At 43.3% G+C, this 22,078-nt stretch overlaps 1 protein-coding gene across 1 annotated transcript; it reads right to left on the bottom strand.

Annotated features, from left to right (window-relative positions):
* Positions 1 to 2,262: 2,262 nt before the first annotated feature.
* pcdh12 (protocadherin 12) lies at positions 2,263 to 21,033 on the bottom strand. The gene is made up of 5 exons (XM_041944566.1): positions 17,782 to 21,033; positions 13,621 to 13,712; positions 10,443 to 10,594; positions 5,152 to 5,316; positions 2,263 to 4,487 (listed from the first exon to the last, which is right to left on the bottom strand). Exons 1-5 carry the CDS (start codon positions 20,647 to 20,649, stop codon positions 4,228 to 4,230), a joined length of 3,537 nt encoding a protein of 1,178 aa, XP_041800500.1. The 5' UTR covers positions 20,650 to 21,033; the 3' UTR covers positions 2,263 to 4,227.
* Positions 21,034 to 22,078: the final 1,045 nt, after the last annotated feature.

The raw sequence follows: 22,078 nt of genomic DNA, 5'->3' as shown, positions 1-22,078 counted from the left end.
ACCGAGATCGTTATAAATGCTCAAAGCTCGGTGGAGGTGTCCTAAGAAAAGTTAGATTTCAACTAGCTGAAGAAAGTAGTGAACTCCTGCTGACTCTCAGCACTAAGTTTACTGAAAAAAGCAACAAAAACAGCTTGATAAATGTTTCTCAACCTCCACAGAATACACGGGGAAGCTGAAATAGGAAATACTGCGGGGGATGCAGAAAGTTAACAACAAGGGGAGTTTAGGTGGAAGAAGAGCAAATGAAGATTGACAATAAGGTCAAAGACTCTCTGTAAATAATCATAAAAAAAACAATGAGAAATGATAAAGTTTGGACTGTGAATGAAATTATTCACCGAAAAGACATCACAGCCACAGAAAATTCAACATTTCCAAAGTCTACTCATGAAAACAGACGTAAAAACAACATAATCAATTATTAGGCAAATGTACCAAAGGGCTTCATATTAAACAATCTATCATGCTAAAAAATAATCTCTCTGTGGACGGGTGCCTGAAGGGGGTCAGTGCTCGTCAGGGAGAACTGGACCCACCTGGACTCCCTGATAACCAGCTGGTGGCACTCGGGCTTACATCCTGTTCGTTTGGTTGAGTTGGTCGCTGCAACAAACCCACATGCAGCCACTATAAGTTACATGTAGTTATATATTGCTATGCATTGTTCCATGTTAGCATGCTTCACAATAATATGTGCATTAACTGCAGAACATTTGAAGAAAATCATGCAATAAAACATGAAAAAATAAAGAAAACTTTGCAATTGCATTCATTTGTGTAATAATCATAAAATAAAATAAAGATACTAGAATAAACTAAACTAACATGCAGATAAAAATATGTGTAAATGCAATAAAAATATACCAGAAATGAAAATATACTATAAGGCAATAAGAATATACTAGAACAATAAACAGTAAAATATACCACAGCATAGAATATACCACAGCATAAAATATACTATACTCAACAGCAGCTGAAAAAAATATATACTAAAATGTATATCGTCCAAAATGGCTGACCAATTAGTTAAGCATGTGTGTACCTAAAAGTTAAGTACACAGAAGGTGCAGGTGAAGGTGGAGGTGAAGGTGTCAGACCTGCAGGTGATGTGATATGTTTGCTTTTTCAGTTATTAGCAGAGTGAATTCGTGTGGTTGCTTTATCTCCAGCTAGTGTTTTGTTGTGTGTTCTCATTCAGCGTGTTTTGCTGTGATGTTTGGTGTTGATGCAGCAGACAATGTTCTCCTCACATTAACCTGAAGCCTGGACTGAAATCAGCGAGGCGTTGCAGTGCTTTGGCTCCATTCTTGTTGCGCTGTTATCATTTCTGCATTTACTGAGTTCAGTGACCTGAAGGTTTGAATCGCATTTCAGCACAAACATGAAGAGAAAGTTTTATTCAGCTTCATCACATTGTGACAGTCACTGAGCTTTCAACATGAGCGCAGTTCTTCTTGCTATTCCTTTGCACTGCAAACAAACAAACACACAGCAAATGAGAACTTATAAAGCAAACTTTGAGTGTGAAGACAGGTGATTTTATTGCACCTGCAGCTGCTAGCGATGCTTTACAATATAAAACTGTAGTATCACCTAGTAGGTCTGACTGATTATTCCCAACATCTTGTTTTTAAATCAGACATCATGTTTTTATTGTGCACTGAAGGGAATATCAATCAGACAGGTGCTGATGATGTTTTATTTATTTTAAGAACAGCATTTATCTGTTTTTACAAATGAATCCTTCATTTTCTGTTTGTTACCTGAAGCTGCCACCAGGTTGTGCTGTTGTTGATGTTTTCAGTGAAGGTCTATTGGAGTGTAATGTGTATTTCAAACCTCAGATGGCGCTCTGCACAAAGGAAACATCTGGCAGTTCTCATCCACACACATTTTGTCACGTGTTACACTGCTGCGCTGCCTTGCAATTTATTATTTTGAGGTTCACCATTAAACATCCATCATTCTAACCTTTACCGAAAAATAATCTCCATCCCAAAATAAGCAGTTAACTTTGTGGAGACCAAATGTTTGATCCCACAGAGAAAAGGCGAGTCCCCATAATGAGAGCAGATGTTTGTACAGTAACACACACACACACACACACACACACACACACACACACACCAAGCCTTCACACAGCACACTTATAGATAACAAAATGTGTTGTTTTTCCAATGAAGTTTTGAATGCTGTTTGAGTTTACATCTCTACACTTGAAATCACACAAAGACCTCTTTAGATACTCAGTTTAAACATGTTGCTCACTTTATTGAAAAGCTGACTTTCAATGAAAATGGTTCAAAAAAAGTTTTCTTGATACAAAACGTTTGACAAAAGACTGTACAAAGTGCTGTTGGTTTGAAAACTACAGCAAAAAGAGCTACAAATAAGACAACACTGAACAGAAGTTAAACCAATAACTTAAGAGGCAACTGGAGAGTTTGTCAGCTAATATTTTAAAATCACGGTGAAAAACAGCAGTGATCTTAACGTGGGTCACTTTGAGGAGGTGGGTTTCAGAGTCGGTGGGCAGAGGAGGTCCAGGCTGAGCTGCTCTACTGTCAACAAACACCTTTTCTTCCCTGCATGCAGCTTGTTTCTCTTCAGTCTTGAGGAGAAACAAAAAGACAAAGCAACATTTCCTGCAAGTCGCCGGCGCGCTTTCTCAGACAAAAGCTAAAGCCAAGACTTCTACGTCCTGACCGACGGTTCATTCCTCCGAACGGGTGCGAGATCGTCAGGAAACCAGACACATTTTCAACTTTCAGATTCACCATAATGTTCGTTTCAACTGCGATTTGCCGTTCCTGCCGTCACTTCCTGTTTTCCTTCACATCGTTGTCTGTTTTTCTCCACCTCACTTATCTTTCTGAGTAAATATACTGGAACTAAATCCGTCTCAGATTCACTTCCTTCCAGTTTCTCCTGCTTCCGCCACTGCTCGATTCCTCTCACTTACTGCTCATTTAACCTGAACTGAAGCACCTGATGCTACCTGATGTATTGATGGTAAGAATGCTGCATTGTACTGTAGCACCATTTCAACGGGATCTGTCATTTTCACCACGTCTGTATTTATTTTAACTGGTCTGAGGATACGATAAGATATTTACACTTTTTAGCTTGAGTCAGCTCTACGATCTCAATGATCAGCATGTTGCTTGTTCCGTCCAACACTTCTGTCTTTCGGGGTGTAATGAACACTGCAGCCTTTAGGCGATGCCAGAGTGGATGAGGAGAAAATCAGACGCTGTGACAAACCATGAAGTCAGAGAAAAGGCACGAACAGACGAGGCTGCCTCCTGCCTCTCGAGTCTGTAGTTTTGTCAGGTGTCTGTTGCGTTGAGGAGAAGTAGTTTATGTCCTGAGTGATCAGTTTCTTTGGATAAAGTTGTCCTCAACTGTTTCATGCCACTAAGTTTTTGAGACAGCAGTCCCAGAATGTTCATTAAAGTTCAGTTTCCAACCGGCATCACGCTGCCCTGCAGGAACCCGGGACCTCTGGAGGAGCTCAGTGTGTTTCCACTGCAGGGACGAGGCTCTAAATGAAGGTCTGAAAACTTTATTTAACCCACAAAAAGTCCCTGCTCAGCTGGTGTTACTTTACAAAAGTACAGGACCTTTGGGGGCGGGGCCTGCAGCGCTGAATATTTCTGATTGGCCCATTTGTCGCGTCATTTTATTTCAGCCACCATTTTTCAAACCAGTTTCTGTTCTGCTCATTGTGCTTCCACATCAACATGGAGCTACAGGAGAAACCACACGACAAAATCATACAGTTGAAGCTGTGGCCCATAGTCGTGCACAGAAATGACGTGTAAAACCAGTTTTCAGATGAGGTTTACGCAGACGACAACAGGCTGAAGGAACCTTTTAGTTTTTTGGAAAGTATTCCCTGGGAATAAAAGTTCTGGGTACTTTTTTTAGCTTCATGTTCACTCTGAACGCACCTTCACACCTTTAGTCGTCTTATTGGCACAGAAATGTTCAAAGTGACACATCCTTTACATTTAACCTCTGATTCTACAAAAAACTGTTTATCATGGCATTACTTACAGTTGCACCTTTAAGAATTTTATTCTATTTTTCTATTTATATCATGTAATGCCTCCAAAATCCCCAAATACTCCTCAAACACAGAAACATCATTTTCCGTCTCTTCCTGATCTGAGCTGCATCAGTCAGCTCTCAGTCTTTTCCAGTGTTCAGTGAACAGACTTATTGATAAAGTCCTGAAGGTGGAGCCAGGCCCGACCTCTTCTCGGCGTTCCCAGAGTTCCTCGGTGCGTTGCCTGCGGCAGCCGAAGTGGCGCCGTCCAGGCCCAGCGAGCGCCGGTACGCCGCAGACAGTCGGTACAGGACGTCAGGCCGTGGGCCGGGGTGGGCGTCGGCCTTCTGCGTCATCAACATCTCAAACAGCGTGCTGACCTCAGACAGGAGGGCCCCGCCCAGTGGGCCGTCCTTCTCTGGAGTTTTACCTGAGAGGAAGAGGAGGAGAGGAAGGTGTCACTCTGCTGACAACTGAAAACAGGTTTTCCTTTAACTAGAGCAATTTTTGAAATAGTCGATTAACCGTCCCTGAAATGTCCAGAATTCACGGCCTCTAAAAGCATCTAAGCATCTAAAAATATGAATATATGTTAGTTTTCTTAGTATTCAATGATTATAAACTTGATATATTTGTGTTTAGACTGCTGGTTGGACACAAGAGGCAATCTGATTAAATCAAATTTGAACTTTTATTGACTATTTTCTGATCTTTTATAGCCCATAAAACAAACTGGACGGAATAAAAGATCAGTAATGAAGAAAAAAGCTTCGGTCCTAAAACTAACATCTAAAGTTCTTCAAGATCTGAAATGTTTGGGGGTTTATGTTTTGGTCAGTGTTTTACGTACGTAATTACGTTCATACTAGTTTTTGTACAAAAAATTTGATGAATTTTGAATGAATATGTACAAAATTCTCATGAAAGAGGCTCTTTGTTCAAAAGTAAAAAGGTGAGATCTGCTCTTAAGCTATGCATGAAAGATCGTTGAACTTTGTTGGTATAAATTAATGAAAAAGATAAAATTTTTACTTAAAGAAATCAGTTTTCCCCTTCGGCTGAAGTGACAGCAAACAGAGTTCTCATTGTTTTACCGAACGTGGAGAAGGACGAGGAGTCCAGGCCGTCCCGGGGAAGGAGCTCACTTTCGGGGGACGGGGGCCCATTGGGGACAAAGACGTTGTCGTGGTAATCGGCGGCGAGTGGGAGAGAGAGCCTGGCCATCCAGGCTGGATCGTTGGCTTCTGAGAAGACGTCGTCTGCAGAGAGAGAGAGAGAGAGAGATCCACATTAGATCTGCAGCGCGGCTCGAGAACATGAATCCTGACACTGAAATGATGCAGATTAATCAACTGACAGGAGATAAATACCCAAGAACTTTATCATCTATTAATCATTAAAGCCAAAAATGTTAATGTCTCTGGTTCTAGCTTCTCAAGTATGAGGATTTGGTCTGATGTCTATCACTGTAAATATCAGGTTTTTGATTGGTCACTGCGGGGTATTGTCATACCTGCACTGCGTTTTAATGAGTTGTCTTTAAGACAACACAGACCTTCATGCATGTTGCCCTGAAGTGTCCGTCTGATGCAAAAATTAAATGAAACTCCAGCAAAGAGATTCATTGATAAAATCTTGTGATACTTCCAGACGTTTCCTGTCCTGGTGCACCTTTTCCAGAGCAGATTAAAAGCGATCTTCCCTTCTAGCTTCTCTCTAAGTGCTGAATGAGAGCGAGGCAGGAAGAGAAGAAGGAAGCGACACAGTGGTTTTATCTGGCGGCCGTCAGCAGGCTTTTCCCGCCGTCCACGGCGTCCGAACGTACGCCTAAACATCACGTCCACGCCGACATAAAAAACCTCTCCCGGCCTGCTCGCTGCCTCCAGTCTGATGCTCCAGTCAGTGTCAGAGGCGTAAACAGCGGGTGTGTCTGAGTGAAAACACACAAGCCGAGTCTCTGAGTCACAAACAAGCTCATCCGAGATAATTATACGTCTCCTTTCATTTATTCATTTACTGTAACACATGTTGTCTACGGGACAAAACGGGGAAAACTTCAATTCCTCATCTTTAACACCCTCATTTCGACTGATCTTATCTTCATCGCGTCCTGTTTATGTCCTGCTCTTCCTGGTCGGGTTTTGTTATCTGCTCGCACGACACGCTCGAGCTATTTCAGTTTCATCTGATCTAATTTCATCTAAAAGCGGTGGAAGTGTTTCTCAGCATGCAGCTGGAATCAGCTCAGGCATGTGTGTCCGGTTACTGAAGGAAGACGAGGGGAGAGAAAACAGTGTCGCGACTCGTCTTTCATGGACGTACACTGACACAGTACAGCAGGTTCATACTCTCATCAATATAATTATCAATATAACAGTTTGTGTGTCTCTAATAACAAGTTCTGTCTGTACACATGAAGAGAAGGGCCGACATTATTAAAGTCCAAATTAAAGCCCAACCTGCGCTGGACGGAGAGGCCATTACTGATTATTGAGATTTGAACGTTTTTTAACCAGAATTCATCAATTTGTGTTTCAGCATAAACAAAGAAATTAGATACAGATCACTTAATTTGGTTATTGAAGAACTATGACTAAAATCTACTGAATGACTCGTTTGCAGCTGAAAAATAAACAGACGCTGTTTCTAAATGACATCAGACATACTGTAAGCATCTGGATCTGCACATACAGTGTATGTAGGCTGTGTAATATCATTCATGCCGATGTATTGTTCCGGCTCTAGTACAAGAACTTTAATCCATAAATTCTCCATTAATAACAAGTAAAACAGTGTTAAATCACTGATAAGTAGATTGTCGAGGGATCACATGTTCTTTTCTCTTTAGATGAGGTCTAAAAGTCTGAATGAACGCACATGAATGTGGCTGTAATCGGCATCTCCAGCCACCAGATTCAGCGTTCATGTCTCAGCTCAGACTGACGAGCCTGCTGAAGAGCTGCAGTCTCCTTCATCCAACCACAACCAGATGCAGTGAATTAACTTACTACACACACACACGTACATCTAGACCCAGTGTGGCAGAGACCGCCCCTGGAGTGAACCCCCCCCTCCTCTTCTTTCCTCCTTTTGTTTTGGCAGTATTTCACCACAGATCCTCCCAACACAAAATGCTCTTTCGATCACAAAACGCAGAGTTTCAGCAGATCCCTCACCGCTCTCTAAAACCAACATTAATCTCCTCCTCTGTGTTTAAACTGGAAGTTAAACCTCTCTTCATCCCTTAGTTTATCTAGAGAAGCGAATTTGAACACATTATTTCAGGATGGTGTAAATCTTTGGCAAATACCGAAATTCAAGTGTGACCTGGTTTATTTAATATGAGCATCAGCATCAGCCAAAATCAGGTTTAAATATATACGGTGCTACTTTTACCGAACTTAGCCAAAGACTCAAGTCTTCAGGCTTTATACCGACTACAAAGGAGACATACTGGACATTAAATGATTCTATGTTTGTCTTATTCTGAACAAATCCCGACTCTCAACCCCTTCAACCTTTAAAAACGCCTCAAAAAATATATAGTTTTACTTTTCAAAGTCTCTCTGATGTCCTAAAACAGGACTTCACAATAGATTTTATCAAACAAACAGGAGGCAAGAGTGTATTTGAGGGGAACTATTTTCAGCGGCGGATGAATCCACATTTGGTGCTCTAGAGAGTATTTGTGGCAGCAGGACGGCGGGGGGGTGTTTCTGAGTCAAAATAAACTACAGTGTTCATGGTAATGAAGGAACATGTCAGCCAGAGAAACAGTGAGGCTCATTGATGTGTTTTTCATAGTTTCTCCACAACAATGGAGCTCAACGGCTCAGAGGAAGAAGATCTATCAGGCCGTGATAGATGTGACTCTCACTCGATTCCAAATGTAAATAAAAATGCAATTAAGAGAAGATGTTTGACACATGAAGGTGGTAAAATATGACACAGCACCATCATGATCTTGATGGCTGAAAACATGGTCTCAACAGCTGAAGAAGAAGACGCATTCTCAAACACACTCGGCTCTCAGCAGCCGTAACTTCATCTCCAGACCTGAACAAAGGGCCGGGTTTGTGTTTGCATGATTCATCATGACAGTCCTGAAGAAGAAGAAGCAGATACAGGTCGGAAAAGTAAGACGGAGAGAGGAATGTCAACACGGATGCACACACACACACACACACACACTGAGCACTGCGGTGTGAGTTACACTGATAATACAGCCTGCAGGCTGGAGGTGAGTCAAGCATCACACGTATAACACAACACACTCCCACTCACTCTTTTTGTTTCTCTCTCCCCTGTCATTAAGTGAAGCTCGCTCTACCACCATCAGGCGGTAAACCCCTCTGTTCGCCCCGGGGGTCGACCGCCACAATAGCAGGAAGAAACTGTTTAACACACACACACAAGCACACACACATCTACGCTCGGACATTATACGAACTCCACCACCGTGGAATTCCCAGCTAAACAATAAGCCTGAAATGTGTTTGATGTCTGGCAGCTAAAACTTCTTCGTTACACTTTTAAACTGATATCTAAGACCCGTCGCTGGCCCGGCCTGGCCCTAACTTTACACAGCGTGGAGAAAACTGTGCCTGCGTGGCTGTAGCAGTATGTAAAGGCTAACATGCTAATGCCATGAGTGCAATACCTTGATATCAAAATCATAACAACAAATGTAGCTATAAATGTCATAGCCTTGTGCTATGTGTGCTAGTAACACTAACAAGCTAACAATTTTGATATGCTAACACAAACATGCTAGTAACACTAACATGTTTACCATGTCATCCTTATACAACCAATAACACAAGCATGCTCATTAAGATATTATGCATGTTCTAACGTGCTACTAACACTGACACGCTAATAACACTACCATGCAATCGCTAACATTATAAAAACCCTAACATGCGAATAACCCTGACGTGCCAACAACATGATTATGCTAATAACACTAAGATGCTAACAACAATAACACTCTAATAATCTAACAGTAACCTTCTGCTATCTAAACATACTAATTACACTAACACAATATGCTAATAAAACAAACAAGCTAACACTTTTTGTTGTCAGATAATACTCCGTACTACTCCGTATTGTAAACTAATGAATCTACACTGTAGAAATAACTGTTTGTAGAAATAACTTGAAATGATTATGACGAGGTGTTGTTATTGTCTTATTAGTTTGAGTTTTATGGGATTTTTAAGCATGAAAACATCTGCAGAAGAAGAAAGAACCATGTCTATCAGTGGTTTAAATCTCGGAAATATTATGAGTTGTTGTAAGTAACCCACATGAGTGGAGCGCGTGGGTGGATGTATAACCTGCCACTGTGTTATTTCCTGCTTTCTTCCTGTTTTCTACATTTGTCAGTATGTGTCCATTGTGAGCGACCAGTCTGTATGTTCTGCAGGGGTCGAAGTTCAGCCGCTTTTGTCCTGATGAATCAAAGAGTTTCACCAGGAGGTCGCGGCTACACTTGGTTTACAGTCGAGATAGAAAACATAAACGACGAACAATGTGGTCACACAACACCAGAAGTAAAGACGACCTGAAATTTGATTTGCTGCGTACTGGAGGATATTATTCTGTGTATCCTACAAATATTGATAGAAGCTTTTTTTTTTTTTACCCCATTTTCCGTCCTTTCCACGCAGCACATTTAGGACAGTTTCTATAGTTAGGAAAGGAGAGGGTCTAGCTAGTGCTGTCTTTATTTCATTGGGCCCTCATGCGGTGATGGCAATGACTGTAGGAAATTACAACAACTATTTGTTCTATTTGTGACCTCAGTTCTCAGCCCAGTATGGTATCTATGGTATGTTACTAAAATGAAGAAATGTATGGTAAGAGTAATATAAAGTAACGTACGAAGTAACGTACCATAGCAGCGTATGAGATAGCGGTAGGTAACTTATAAAGAATCATGGAAAAATGTTCAGAGTAACATTCAAAGTGCTGTAGAGAACAGAACGGAGTAATGTACAAAGTAACATGTGGAGATTCATAGAGTAATGTACGGGCTGAGGTTGTTCCAATTAGATTAGATAAAAGTGGAAACACCATCCTTGATTCAATTTGTCAACATTTCACAAACGTGGCCGCCACACTTCCTTTTAGCACGACTGTTTGTGATGGTTTGGCATTTCAGTGCAGCCAACGGGCTACCGGAATTAAGTCGTTGTCACGGCATTTTGTTTCTGTTGTCATGGAAATGGAATCAGTTAAAGATGATTTGATGGAGGTTTTCAATGCAGCAGCCCAGAAATTACCGTTAGCTTCTGTTAGCAGCTGGTATTTTTGAGCCTCCATCGATCGAATCGGTGTGTGTTACAGTGTGTGTGTCCTTGAGCGTGTGTGTGTGTACCAGTGTTGTTGAGCAGGTTGTTAAGCCCCTCCTCCAGCTGTGGGTCTATGGGTGAGTCTCTTCCTGGTTCCCAGTCCACATCTCCGGCCTCGCTCTCACCGTGTCCGCTGTCTTTGGTGCTCTGCCAATCAGAGCAGTCCTGGCCTCCAAATCTGCACAGGATGCACACACAACTGTCATCAAAAATGACTTTCCCATCAAGCATGTCCCCAAAAACAGAGAGGATTAACCTCATTATCATGTAAAGGGTGTTTACACTCGTCTGAATAGGCAAGTTTGTTTGTTTTCATGAGAGTAAAAGTTCTTTTTTCAACATTTTTCAACCACATACAGTATCTAGAACACTGGTGGACGAGAAAATTAGACAAATGAAGTCAATTCAGTATTATTTCTGGGGCCCAAAATCACAAATTTGTCTCAGGGGGACTTACAGACACCCTCTATCCTCCCACCTTTGATTCATAAAACAAATAAAGAAAAACATGTAAAAAAAAAAAAAAAAAGAAAAGAAAGACATTTCCTGCTTGGTTTGAGACAACTACTGTAAAGAATTAGCATTCATGCAGCAGTTTTGATGTAAAATTTGAAAATGTGAGAATTTAACATCTAAAAAAGACGCCTAAATTAAGAAATAAAACATGAAAAAGTGGTAGAATTTCCATAAGTCTGCTTTGTTCACGACAGAGAAACAAAGAACATAAGTCCTGATAAAAAAACAGACAGACCTGCAGTGAGAATGAGATCAGACCAGAGGTTTGCTGTCGTGAGATAAGATGGTGATAAAATGCCTGAGGTTTTAGGTGACAAATCCAATGATAATACCCCCCGCCCCCACCACACACACTGTCACGCGCGCACACACACACACCCACACACACACTATCACACACATTAACACTGTAGACCTGTAGTATCAGCGTGGAGCTGCAGGCGGGCTCAGACAGGAAGTGCCAGTCAGATAACGGTGAGCTCGCAGACGAGTTAGTCACTCCGAAGCGAACGTTCAAACTCGTTTTATTCCAGAGCTGAAGATTAAAATCTTATCTGACTGAGAGGTGAGGAGATAATCGCCCTCCAGTTCAAGTCATGATGCTTTCGTGACGTGCTGAAGAACAACTTTCAGCACCGAAACAGTATTCAAATAATGATTCGCACTTTAAAAACAGTTCTTTTCTCATCAGTTTCCCAAAAAACACATATGAGCCTTTTTCTGATCTGACTTCCACATCAAAAGGACACAACTGCTCACTGAGTCAAGGTGTGTGTGTGTGTGTGTGTGTGTGTTTGCGTTGAAACAGTGCCCTGTTTGTATCAAGATGATGTCAGATTTTATCTCATCGCCACGGCAACACTGAGGTAGCTGCTTCCTGTCAGAGACTCTGAATCATTCAGATAGAGCTGCTATAACCTGCCTTTACACACACACACACACACACACACACACACACACACACAGCTGAACACTTCAGGGGTTATGAGACACTCTTCCTGTGACATTGAGAGTTGGGTTTTGTGTCCTGTTTGTCTGTTGCTGTTATTTCAGTCGCTGCAGGTCAGTCGGTCAGAAACAGAGAGGAAGACATTTATCAGCTACAACTTCTGTCTCTCGTCCCTCTGAAGCATCAACACGAGAGTGGATTCACTCTCACACGGTGTCTGTTTTTACCGTGAAAAGAAAGATGTCGGGACATCTTATTGACGTGGTTGCTATTTTCCTGACTGTCTCACTGCTCTGTTTGTTTGTTTGTTTGTTTGTTTGTTTGTTTGCTAACAGTAAACAGCAAAAAGGTGGCCAACGAGGGGACGAGGAGTTTCATCCAAATCAGGAAGTGGTATTTATTTTTGTGGATGCGAGAATGAGCGTATCAGTCGCTCTGCTGGTAATCTGCTGATCCCGTCAACAACACAGCCAACAAACCTTCTGCTCCCTGCATTTCCACCTCTGCTCGTCACAGCCATCCGACGGCAGCACACGTACGATGAATAATGTTGCTGCATCTGAAGAGGCTCTTCCTGATAACAATCACATCTGTTTGACTCTGCAGCCTCCAGGTTGAAACCTGGTGCGTCCCAGCAGACTGACTGCTGGCCTCACTGTGATAAAACCACATGAAAACGACTCCGGGCTGCTCCAGGATTACACACATTTCTGCATCGATCTGATCTGTGCAGAGGTTCCTGATTTTACAACAACAAGCTGAACTGTCCTGGATCAGGAACAGGAACATCTGTGAGTTCTTAAAATAGGTGGCATTCCCCTCTAATGTGTGTCTGTGCCGCTATCAGAGGCAGCCTGGTTTGATCAGAGAGCGCAGCAGCGATCACAGTCTGAAACCTGCAGCCGGCCGGCCCTGAAACCAGCTGCGCTGATGAAGAGAGCGATGAAGGAGAGGAGGAAAGACTCGACGTCCAGGACGTTGTGGCCAACGCACATACGTTTTTGCACTGCAGCCACGAATATTACAGTTTTAAATACTCAAAGAAGTTTTGAATGTTATCTGTAAGAAACTTCCCTGTGACATCATATCTGCTGGAAAACAACATGATGTGTGCCGGCGGTGAAAACAGAGAAACCACAAGCAGCCACAAATGAAGCCCTGCGCCTCTGTAGGGTTATTGTTTTCATTTTAAAAAACCTCAGACTGAAACCCACACGAGACAGACAGTGTGAGGTCCTGCTCACCACATTACATACAGTGACAGCGAAATGAAAAATGGCTTTTAACAGCGCAGTAAATGACACATAATCTGCAAGTTTTCCTGCCCTGCCATTAACTTCTTACCTAAACATCCACAGCAACTCACAAACTCTGCTCTGTTTCTATCAGATGTGTCAGTCCTACAAGATACTTGTAGAACTTTTTACATTATATTTAAAAAACAACATTAAATCTGTTAACTTTTCTTTGAGGTAATGCTGACATTGTGTTGTAAACGCTCTGATGTCAGTTTGGAGGTGAATAAATAAATAAATGAATGAATAAATAAATACAATGTTTAAATGAAAGCTGTTAGAACAAACAGAGACATGCTATCTCTCAGAGACAACTTCACTCTTGGTTTGGCTTTGTTGTGGCTTTGTTGTGTCTGTAGGAGGAGGAGGAGGAGGAGGATGAAGGGTGGAGGAGGGATATATTGGATGGAGCTGAGGAGAAAGAGCAGGAGGAGTCAGACTGACCTGCCGTTGCGATGAGAGTATTTGTTCCCTCTGAAGTTGGGCCTCGGCTGCAGCTGACCCTGCCGGAGGAGGGAGAGGAGCTGGGAGATCTGCTGCAGGGAGGAAGAGGAGGGAGGAAGGTGAAGGAGAGAAGGGAAACATGGTTAGAATAACAACTTTACACTCTATCTACAGGCTTCTTGATTAAGATGTTTTTTTTCTCATCAGATGATCCCAAAATATAAAGATTTGAAACCTGAACAGGTGAAAATTACGTTCATATGGCGCTTTAATGCCTCTCATTCCCACACTGTCACACACACTCACACCTCTGAGAGTGGAGTCTCTACTTGCAAAGCCTTTACTGATCCTGACGCTTTTAAATCCAGATTTTATGGTATTGATACTTGGACTGAAGTTGTTTGGACGAGTTGTGGGTCCTTATTGGTCCACGTACAACTTTTTGGAGCTGTGACGACCTCTTATGCTTGGATTTCAGGCAAAAACAAAAAGAAAACACCTGGATTCCCTAACTCAGAGCAAAACGTTAAGGCTGGCAGGTGTTTCATTAATAGCTGCTGCTGGTTTTGCTGGTTAAAATGATAAATTTCACCAGTAGCAGATTATGTGAGGTATTTAATTAATATTAATTCCATAATAAATTGACCAAAAACCAGATTAAACCTTTGGCTTTTTTGGGTAAATGACTCTCTGCAAACTGGTGTCTGTCCTCGCCAAAGATGGAGGTTTTTCCTACTCAACAAGATGAACTGAGACTCTTCTCTGGTAAAGTCCTCCAGCTGCAGCAGTCTTGCAGCTAAATTTTCATACATGTCATATATCGATCACGTATGCTTCAGGCTCTAGGTTCAGGCTGTGAAACTGAAAACTGCAGTGAGTCTGAGTGTTTTCTGCCAATAAATGCTCAACGCTGATTAATCGGATGAATCTTTGAGTTTTATTTTTTAATTTGGTTCGTTATAAATGCTGGAAGCCGGACCTGAAGTCAGATTTGAGCTCCAGGACGAATCCTCTCTGAGCCTCTGATGTGTTTGACTGCATGAATCTGGACCAGTGAGCGTGTCTGTGTGTTGGTTTAGCTGCTTGAACAGTGAGCGCAGCTGATTTCAGCGACGCTCAGGTACAGAGCGAATAAACATTTTCTGTTTTTTTTCCTTTTAGTTTTACATTGTGAGAACCGGGCGGCTGCGTCCGTCTCACTGCTCAGAGTTTTCTGCTGACAGCTCTGTTATACAGCGGATACACACTGCACACCAGGGAGGAAACACACACACACACTGGTGGAGGTAAGCATGAGTGTGTGTGTGTGTGCGCTCACATGCTAATATATGGCTTTGTTTTAGCCCTGACATTTGTGTGTTTTTGCACGTGTATGCTGCTGCAGAGACAGGAAATAGCCTCTACGTAAAAGCCTATTCTTCTCTGGCTGGTTTCCTTCTAGGATGGGCTCCAAAGCATGGACAAATGGACGAGGTGTGTGTGTGTGTGTGTGTGTGTGTGTGTGTGTGTGTGTGTGCGTGCATGTGCGTGTGCGTGCTGAGGTGGAGGTGAACAGTAAATCCCCCTCCTCACAGGCGTCCACCAGGCCTCTTCCTCTGCAACCTCGAGGGAGGAGAGAAACGTCTGAAGCTCGAGGAGTGCCAACTGGGCCGACAGGGAGGGTGGAGGAGAGGGGGATGCTGGGTAGAAAGAAAAAGGCCTCTTCCTTTCTCTAATGGGATTCACGTGAGGATGTGGGACCTGGCCGAGCTCTTTGTTCTCTGTCTGCTGGGCGTTGGCAGCAGCTTTTGCCCTCAGTGACGTGGGTCTGTGTGTTAACCAGCGCAGCATTTCTACAGTTTTAAAGTGTTGAACGTGTTGCTTCTGATGCCACAATGATTGAATTCATGACTCTCTGATGGTGAAGTTGGATCTGAATGTTCTTTCGGATTTATTATTTTTGAAGTCCTCCTTAAATAACAGCCTATAGTGGCTCCATCTCTTTTGGTCGGGCATTGTTCAAACCCACAAAACTTTATTTCATCTCAGACTTTCTAAAGATACAGAAAATGTAAGGCTGAGTTTTCGTTAAATGTTTTTTGTTTGTGATGAATTTCTAAATATTCTAAGCAAACTTTTATCTTCTGCTCCACTCCAGGCGATTTTCATACTTTTCATTATTTGTTTTACTAGCCAAACACGACTTTAACCTTGCACATGAACAAAGCCCGATGCATCCACTTTTCCACGATTTCGTCCACGTTCTGCACACTCTAACATAAGGCGAATGAGTCACAATTAACATTTAACTTTTCTAATCTAATTAACTACAATATTCCATCTGTGAGTGTATTTATGACACAAGAGATTTGTGTAATAATGCATAATTTTAAAGGTTATTATTTATGATATGTTCCTCACCCACTGTCACTGTCAACATAAATCTCTGTACGCTGTAAATGTCATTGTATGTTTGTTTATTGCCTCATCATTTTTGTATATGGTATTTATTGTTTATTTTAGATTTTTGCACTACTTAACTTATTGTTCAGGCTTTAGTTTCTTTGTCTTTTTGTCCTCATTGAGCTGTATGTCTTTCTATCAAGTACATATTCCTTGTATGTACACACATGCTTGGCCAATACAGCTAATTTAATTCTGTTTTTTCTTAATACAGTTCCTTCGGCAGCAGGACGCTCTATTTGGACTCGGCTCAAAATAAGCTACAGTGTATGCCTGTTTTGGGTTTTAGACTTGGCAAGACTAAAGATGCACAGCCATGAAACATGAAGTCAAGCTCACACCAACATCACACAGGCCCTTTGATAAAACCCAGCTAACCACTCGTTTCAGCACAGATTGATTAATCAGCGCTCCGTTGTGTTTGGAGTCACGGTGCAGTCCCGCTCTGATGGTTAAATCTGCGCTCTGCTTTAACATCCTGCTCTGTGCTGCTGTTTCCACCCTGAGCTGCTTCTCTTCCCTCAGCCAGCAGCTCGCTAACACTCATTTTTGGGTCATTTGTAAGTGACAGAGCAGCATGTCAGAGTGGTGTTAGTTTACACTACAAACACATCACAGCTTACTTTAGCCGGCCTCACCCCACCCTCCTCAGACCCCCCATCCTACAGAGCATGAGTGATGGAGTCCACTCCTCCTCCTCCTCCTCCTCCTCCTCCTCTCGTGGCTTCAATATGAATCTTGATATGTGATATTCAGTAAAAAGGCCTGTCGGAGTTTCTCAGGGGGGATTACCATCTGACACATGAGCACCTGAATAAACTCACTGCTTTTTTACTTCACAGTCATCCGTCAGCTAGTTGTACCCCACACACACACACCTCCACCCGACTCCAGCCTTCAGGCTGTCTGAGTAAGTCATCATACAGGAGGCTGAAAAAACAGAGAGGCTGCTGGGAAAATGTAAGGGAAGCTGGTCTGTGTGTGTGTCTGTGTTGTCGTGGTAGGTAGGGGGGCTTTTACTCTCTACTCTCTAATGGACTTCACTTAAGATTAATCTCAAAGCCTGCAGGGGGATACTTAATTACTCCAACACTAACTGTAAGCACATGTTGAAATAAATGTGATCACACATTTTAGATGGAAGTAAATTACACTTAAATGAGAGCCAGCAGCAGTGCGGCAGCCTTAATGTTTCAGATATAGAGGAGAATGTAAATAAGAAGACATTAAAAAATCATCATGCAGCTTTAGCTAAATCAATAATGATGTAAATGGACATATTTGTCAAATCAACTTGCAGTTTTTTCTGCCTTGAAAACAACTTCAGAACTTGTAGTCATCAGTTTAAGCTTGTAAAATAAAACTGAGCGATCTGAGCACTCATTACCACTCAATTAATAATGTTTGCTGTAAAAGACATTGCAAGCTTGTTACTTCCCAGCATGCATTGTATTCAACCTTCTTTATTATCTAGTAAATACCGCCAGACAATGGGAACTTATTTGTGTCTTTTTATGCATGTGATGAGTCTTTTACCAAACAACATGCAAATCTGCAAATCGGAACAGAAACACTTATGTGGCTAATGTGGTTAATTGAACTGGTTTATTCCTGTTTATTTAACTTTATCTAACTTCGAAGAAACAATTATTAACTTACAAATGCTACTGTGGTTGTTGGAAAGAAGTAGGTAAGAATAGGTAAGATACCGCAACTCACCTGCACTTCTGGGGAAGCGGAGGAAAGCTCAATGGACTCCCCGAACGCAGCCATGGAGAGTCGAACCAGGTTCCGAAGCATCTGCCGATGTTCTGCATCGTGCCCCCCTCGTCCCTCTGAGGTCTTAGGCCTCCTGAGAGTTGCCTGGGATGCTGAAGACAGTGGTTCCGCCTCTTCCCCTTCAGCGCGAGTCTGCCGCTTCAAGGTGCTCGAATGTGAGATTGAAGAGGATGATGAAGGGTTCCTGGCTTTCCGCAGAGTCCGGTATGACGTGGCAGGTGTCAGAGGCAAAGCGCCATCAAGTTCAATGTTTCCAGGTTTCCGAAGCGTTCTGCAGTGGTGGGTGATGGGTTGATTGACATCCCCTTCTGGGTAACTTTGGGAACGGAAGCTTGTGTTCATCACTGATGGTGTTAAGGTATACTGTCTGTCAGTTTGTTGATCCTCTGACATCACTGGAGATGGAGCCAATGGCTGGGCTTCACTATCATCCTCCGGTGGCTCTTCCTTTCGTCCTCTGATGACAGGAATTAGCTGGATGTCAGACTTCCTGATGTTCTTCTGCGGGCGCCTTGGATGGCGGGTGTAGGTCGATTCAGCCTGTCTGCAGTTGTAAGCATGGTTGTCCCGTTTCTCTGGCCGGCAGAATGTTGTCACCAAAGCAACGGCCAACAGAAGCAACAGGCAGGTGGCACCCAGGCAGATTGCCATCATCATGGTGAAGCTGAGCTGTCCTCGGTTACCAGGTGATGAGTTCTTCAGATGATCCTTGAGATTGATGAAAGTCACCTCCAGGGTCGTCTCGGTGGTCAGGCTGGGACTGCCCATGTCAGACACAGCAATATTCACCTTAAAGGTTTTCCCAATTAGCTCAGTGGCGTTAGTAGTGTTCACAAACAGCTGGCCTGTATCCTGGTCCAACCAGAACAATCCGTATGGGTTTCCGTCAGTGATGAGGTAGCTGAGTTGCCCACTCAGCCCAGAGTCCGAGTCTTCAGCCTTTATGGTTGATGCGAGGAATCCAACAAATCCCTCTCTGACTGAGTGACTGATCGGCAAAGTGGTGGATCCCTCTTCCATGTCATTTCCCAGCTCGGTCACAATCTCCCCCTTGTCTGCATTGACAGGTACACTTAGAGAGGACACACCCTTTCTGGGTTTTGGCTCTTTGATGATTGGGTAGTTGTCATTCACATCCTGGATGTCGATTTGCACAGTGGCTGTGCTAGTGAGAGGCGGATGGCCTTGGTCAACAGCCTCCACAATGAAAGAGTAGGCATGGGATTCCTCGTAGTCTAGAGGATGTTGGACACTAATGACACCACTGGTCGGGTGGATGGAGAAAGATTGTGTGTCAGTTTCCACTTCATTTAAGGTGCGTATGAAGTAGGACACTCTTCCGCTGAGCTCCAGATCAACATCATGGGCTTCAACTTTGAGAGCATGGTAGCCTGCCATGTTGTTCTCCTCAAAGGAGGTCTTATAGAGGGAGGAGGAGAACACGGGGGCGTTGTCATTCTCATCCAGGACGTGGACAGGCAGGTGTTTAACACAAGAGAGTGGGGGATCGCCATAATCCTGGGCAAGGAGTGTGATGTTATACTGCATTACCTTCTCTCGATCAAGAGGGCCATCAGTAACAATCATGTAATTGTTACCATGGATACGTTTAAGACGGAAAGGGCCCGATCCTTCCGGAATATGTGCTGCAACTTTGCCATTTTGTCCTGAATCCGCATCCGAGACCATCACTAGAGCAAGAAAAGTGTCTGGCAGTGCTCCTTCCAGCACTGTCGCCACAGGTGAGTTGGGTGGAGTCCAGGTCATGTGTATCCTTGGTGCATTATCGTTTACATCTCTAAGCTTGACGTGCAGTTTGCAGTGTGTTGGAATCGCATTCGGCCCACGATCACGGGCTTGTATGATTACTTCATAAGAGGCCTTGACCTCATAGTCCAGGGGTGCTATGACACTCACTGCTCCAGTTTGTGGATCCACAAAGAAGAGCCTCTGAACCTCCGGATGTGTGTGCTTACTGAGCGAATACTCCACCTCCCCATTAGCACCCTGGTCTGGGTCAGTGGCCTTGAGGTTGATGATGGTTGTCCCGCGAGCTGTATCCTCAGGCAGCTCCACAGTAGGAGTGCTGTCCTCAAATGCAGGGCTGTTATCATTTGAGTCTTGGATATTAACACGGACTAATGTGCTCCCAGATCTGGGAGGGTTCCCTTTATCCCATGCTACCAGTGTGAGGTCAAATGAGGCCTGAACCTCCCTGTCCAGTTCTTTGATCACCACCAGCTCTGCCTGTTTTGTCCCACCTGGAGCAACAGTCACATCAAGAGCAAAGTGTTGATTGACAGATAGCGAGTAGGTCTGGAGGCCGTTAGGCCCAGCGTCAGGATCCACCGCCCGGTCCAAAGGGATTCGCATCCTGAGGCCAGCTGTCTCAGAGATCTCTACTTCCTGCACCGCGCTGGGGAAGGTGGGACTGTGATCATTCTGGTCCATCACCTCCACACGAACCCGCAGGCAGTTCACAGCACCGCTTTTCCTGTAGAGGACGCTGAAGGCCAGTTCGCACAGGTCTGACCCCCGGCACAGCTCCTCCCTGTCCAGCCGGCCCTGGGTGGAGACGACCCCATCTCGAGTGCTGACGGAGAAGGGAAGGGCTTTTTCATGCTCCACCACCTGGAAATCCTCCAAAGGCCCGCCTTCGTCCCTCTGACGGAGGTCGTCCACCAGACGGCCGACCCGGGTTCCCGCAGGCTGCTCCTCCCAAACCCGGTACTGGATAGTTACTGATGACGGCTCAGAGGAGCGAGCACCAGAGCAAAGACTCAGAACCAGAAGCAGAGCCAGCAGCATAATGAAGTGAAGTAATGATAATCCTCTTGTCTCGTGGCTAAACAGACATTTCTAAAAATCACTTAAAAGAAAAAAGAGACTAAATGTATTTTCTTTGAAGTTTGAAATGACTTTAAAACTGTCCTCTTCTGAAATAGAAGTGAGAAATATCCCGTCTAACTGTAACACACATTATAAAAAATGATGAAATCCTATTTTTCTTCAAAATAATCTGCAATTTCTTCGCACAAAACAAACAATCACAATTGTAAAGCAAATACCGAGTAAAAAAAGAATCCTCAAGCCTAACCTATGGTTAGGATATCGTCCTCTCTCTGTTCACACACTACCAGCCTCTCTCTGCCTGCTGCTGTTACTCACTCATACAGCTGCTGGCGTCCAGCCTCCCACTTCATCCTCAACTCAGAAAAGTTTTGCTCCAACTGAGAAAGTTTGGATGTGTGTTTCCACATGCTAGCGGAGCCACGGCCAATCCAAGAGAGGAGGAGGGTCATATGCAAATAGATCCAGACTCAACACAAAGAAAAGCCCTCCTGCCCTGAGGAAACTCTCCACAACTCCGGAGTGCTTTCAAAGAAACATGACACCGCCGCTCCGTCACTTAAAGCTTTTCTCCCCCTTTCAGTCTGCATAAACTCATCACAACCTGAAGTCTGAGCCTTTAAATCATTTGGGAAATTTGTGTTGGGTTAAATCCCAGTGGGGCTGAGCTCAACAGCAGAACATATATCTGCACTCCGTCACAGTGCCATGCGATCTGGGCTCCTGACAGCAAAAACACAAATACAGAGATCCCGTCATCATGAATAAAGTGACAGTTTCACAGCTGTCAGTCATCTGTAACACACAAATTATTATTGTGTATTCCTTAAAAGTTCGATGTGTCCACAGTGAAGGATGTCCAACACAATGACAGCTTTCTCTTCTTTGAACTAGCAGTTTCTAGTATTTCCTTGGAAATGAATGAAATGACGTGGTTGTTTTGACTCGAGAAAGATCATCCTTGAACCAGCCATGATGTGAACGCTGAAAATTCAGGAGCTCGTCCTTAATGTGAGAAAACTCACATTCCAGCTTTCACCCAAATGTAATTACAAGGAGCCGGAGCATTCATCTCCAACCACGTCAAAACATTTCCAGCAAATCGTGGCAGGAGCTCATCTCAGTCATTCCTTTGCAATTAAAGGTTTGCTCATCATTGAAAAGAGGCGGTATGAAGCAAATCTTCATGAATTCCTGACTCTATGAAGAGTAAGAATGATGGAGACGCCAAGCACAGAATATTCTTTAACTTTGATCCATTGAGGATTTGTTTGCATGAAAGATTTGCTCAAACTGGAAGATTTAGGGCTTCTTAGAAAAGTTTCATGTGAAAGCTTCTGGAAATCTTCTAGCTGTGAAGACTCAGAGGTAAAACTGTAAGATATTA

Source organism: Chelmon rostratus, chromosome 9 (assembly GCF_017976325.1).
Source record: "Chelmon rostratus isolate fCheRos1 chromosome 9, fCheRos1.pri, whole genome shotgun sequence".
In the NCBI taxonomy this organism is placed as follows: Eukaryota; Metazoa; Chordata; class Actinopteri; order Chaetodontiformes; family Chaetodontidae; genus Chelmon; species Chelmon rostratus.
This window is presented reverse-complemented; position numbering and strand designations above follow the sequence as displayed.

What these genes read in the sequence shown, in the direction of transcription:
- pcdh12 (XM_041944566.1), bottom strand. Translation starts at nt 20,649, where the DNA reads ATGCTGCTGGCTCTGCTTCTGGTTCTGAGTCTTTGCTCTGGTGCTCGC. An exon ending in CCGCTTCCCCAGAAGTGCAG is followed by an intron (nt 13,713 to 17,781) that starts GTGAGTTGCGGT and finishes TCCTCCCTGCAG; the next exon opens with CAGATCTCCCAGCTCCTCTC. An exon ending in TACTCTCATCGCAACGGCAG is followed by an intron (nt 10,595 to 13,620) that starts GTCAGTCTGACT and finishes CATCCTGTGCAG; the next exon opens with ATTTGGAGGCCAGGACTGCT.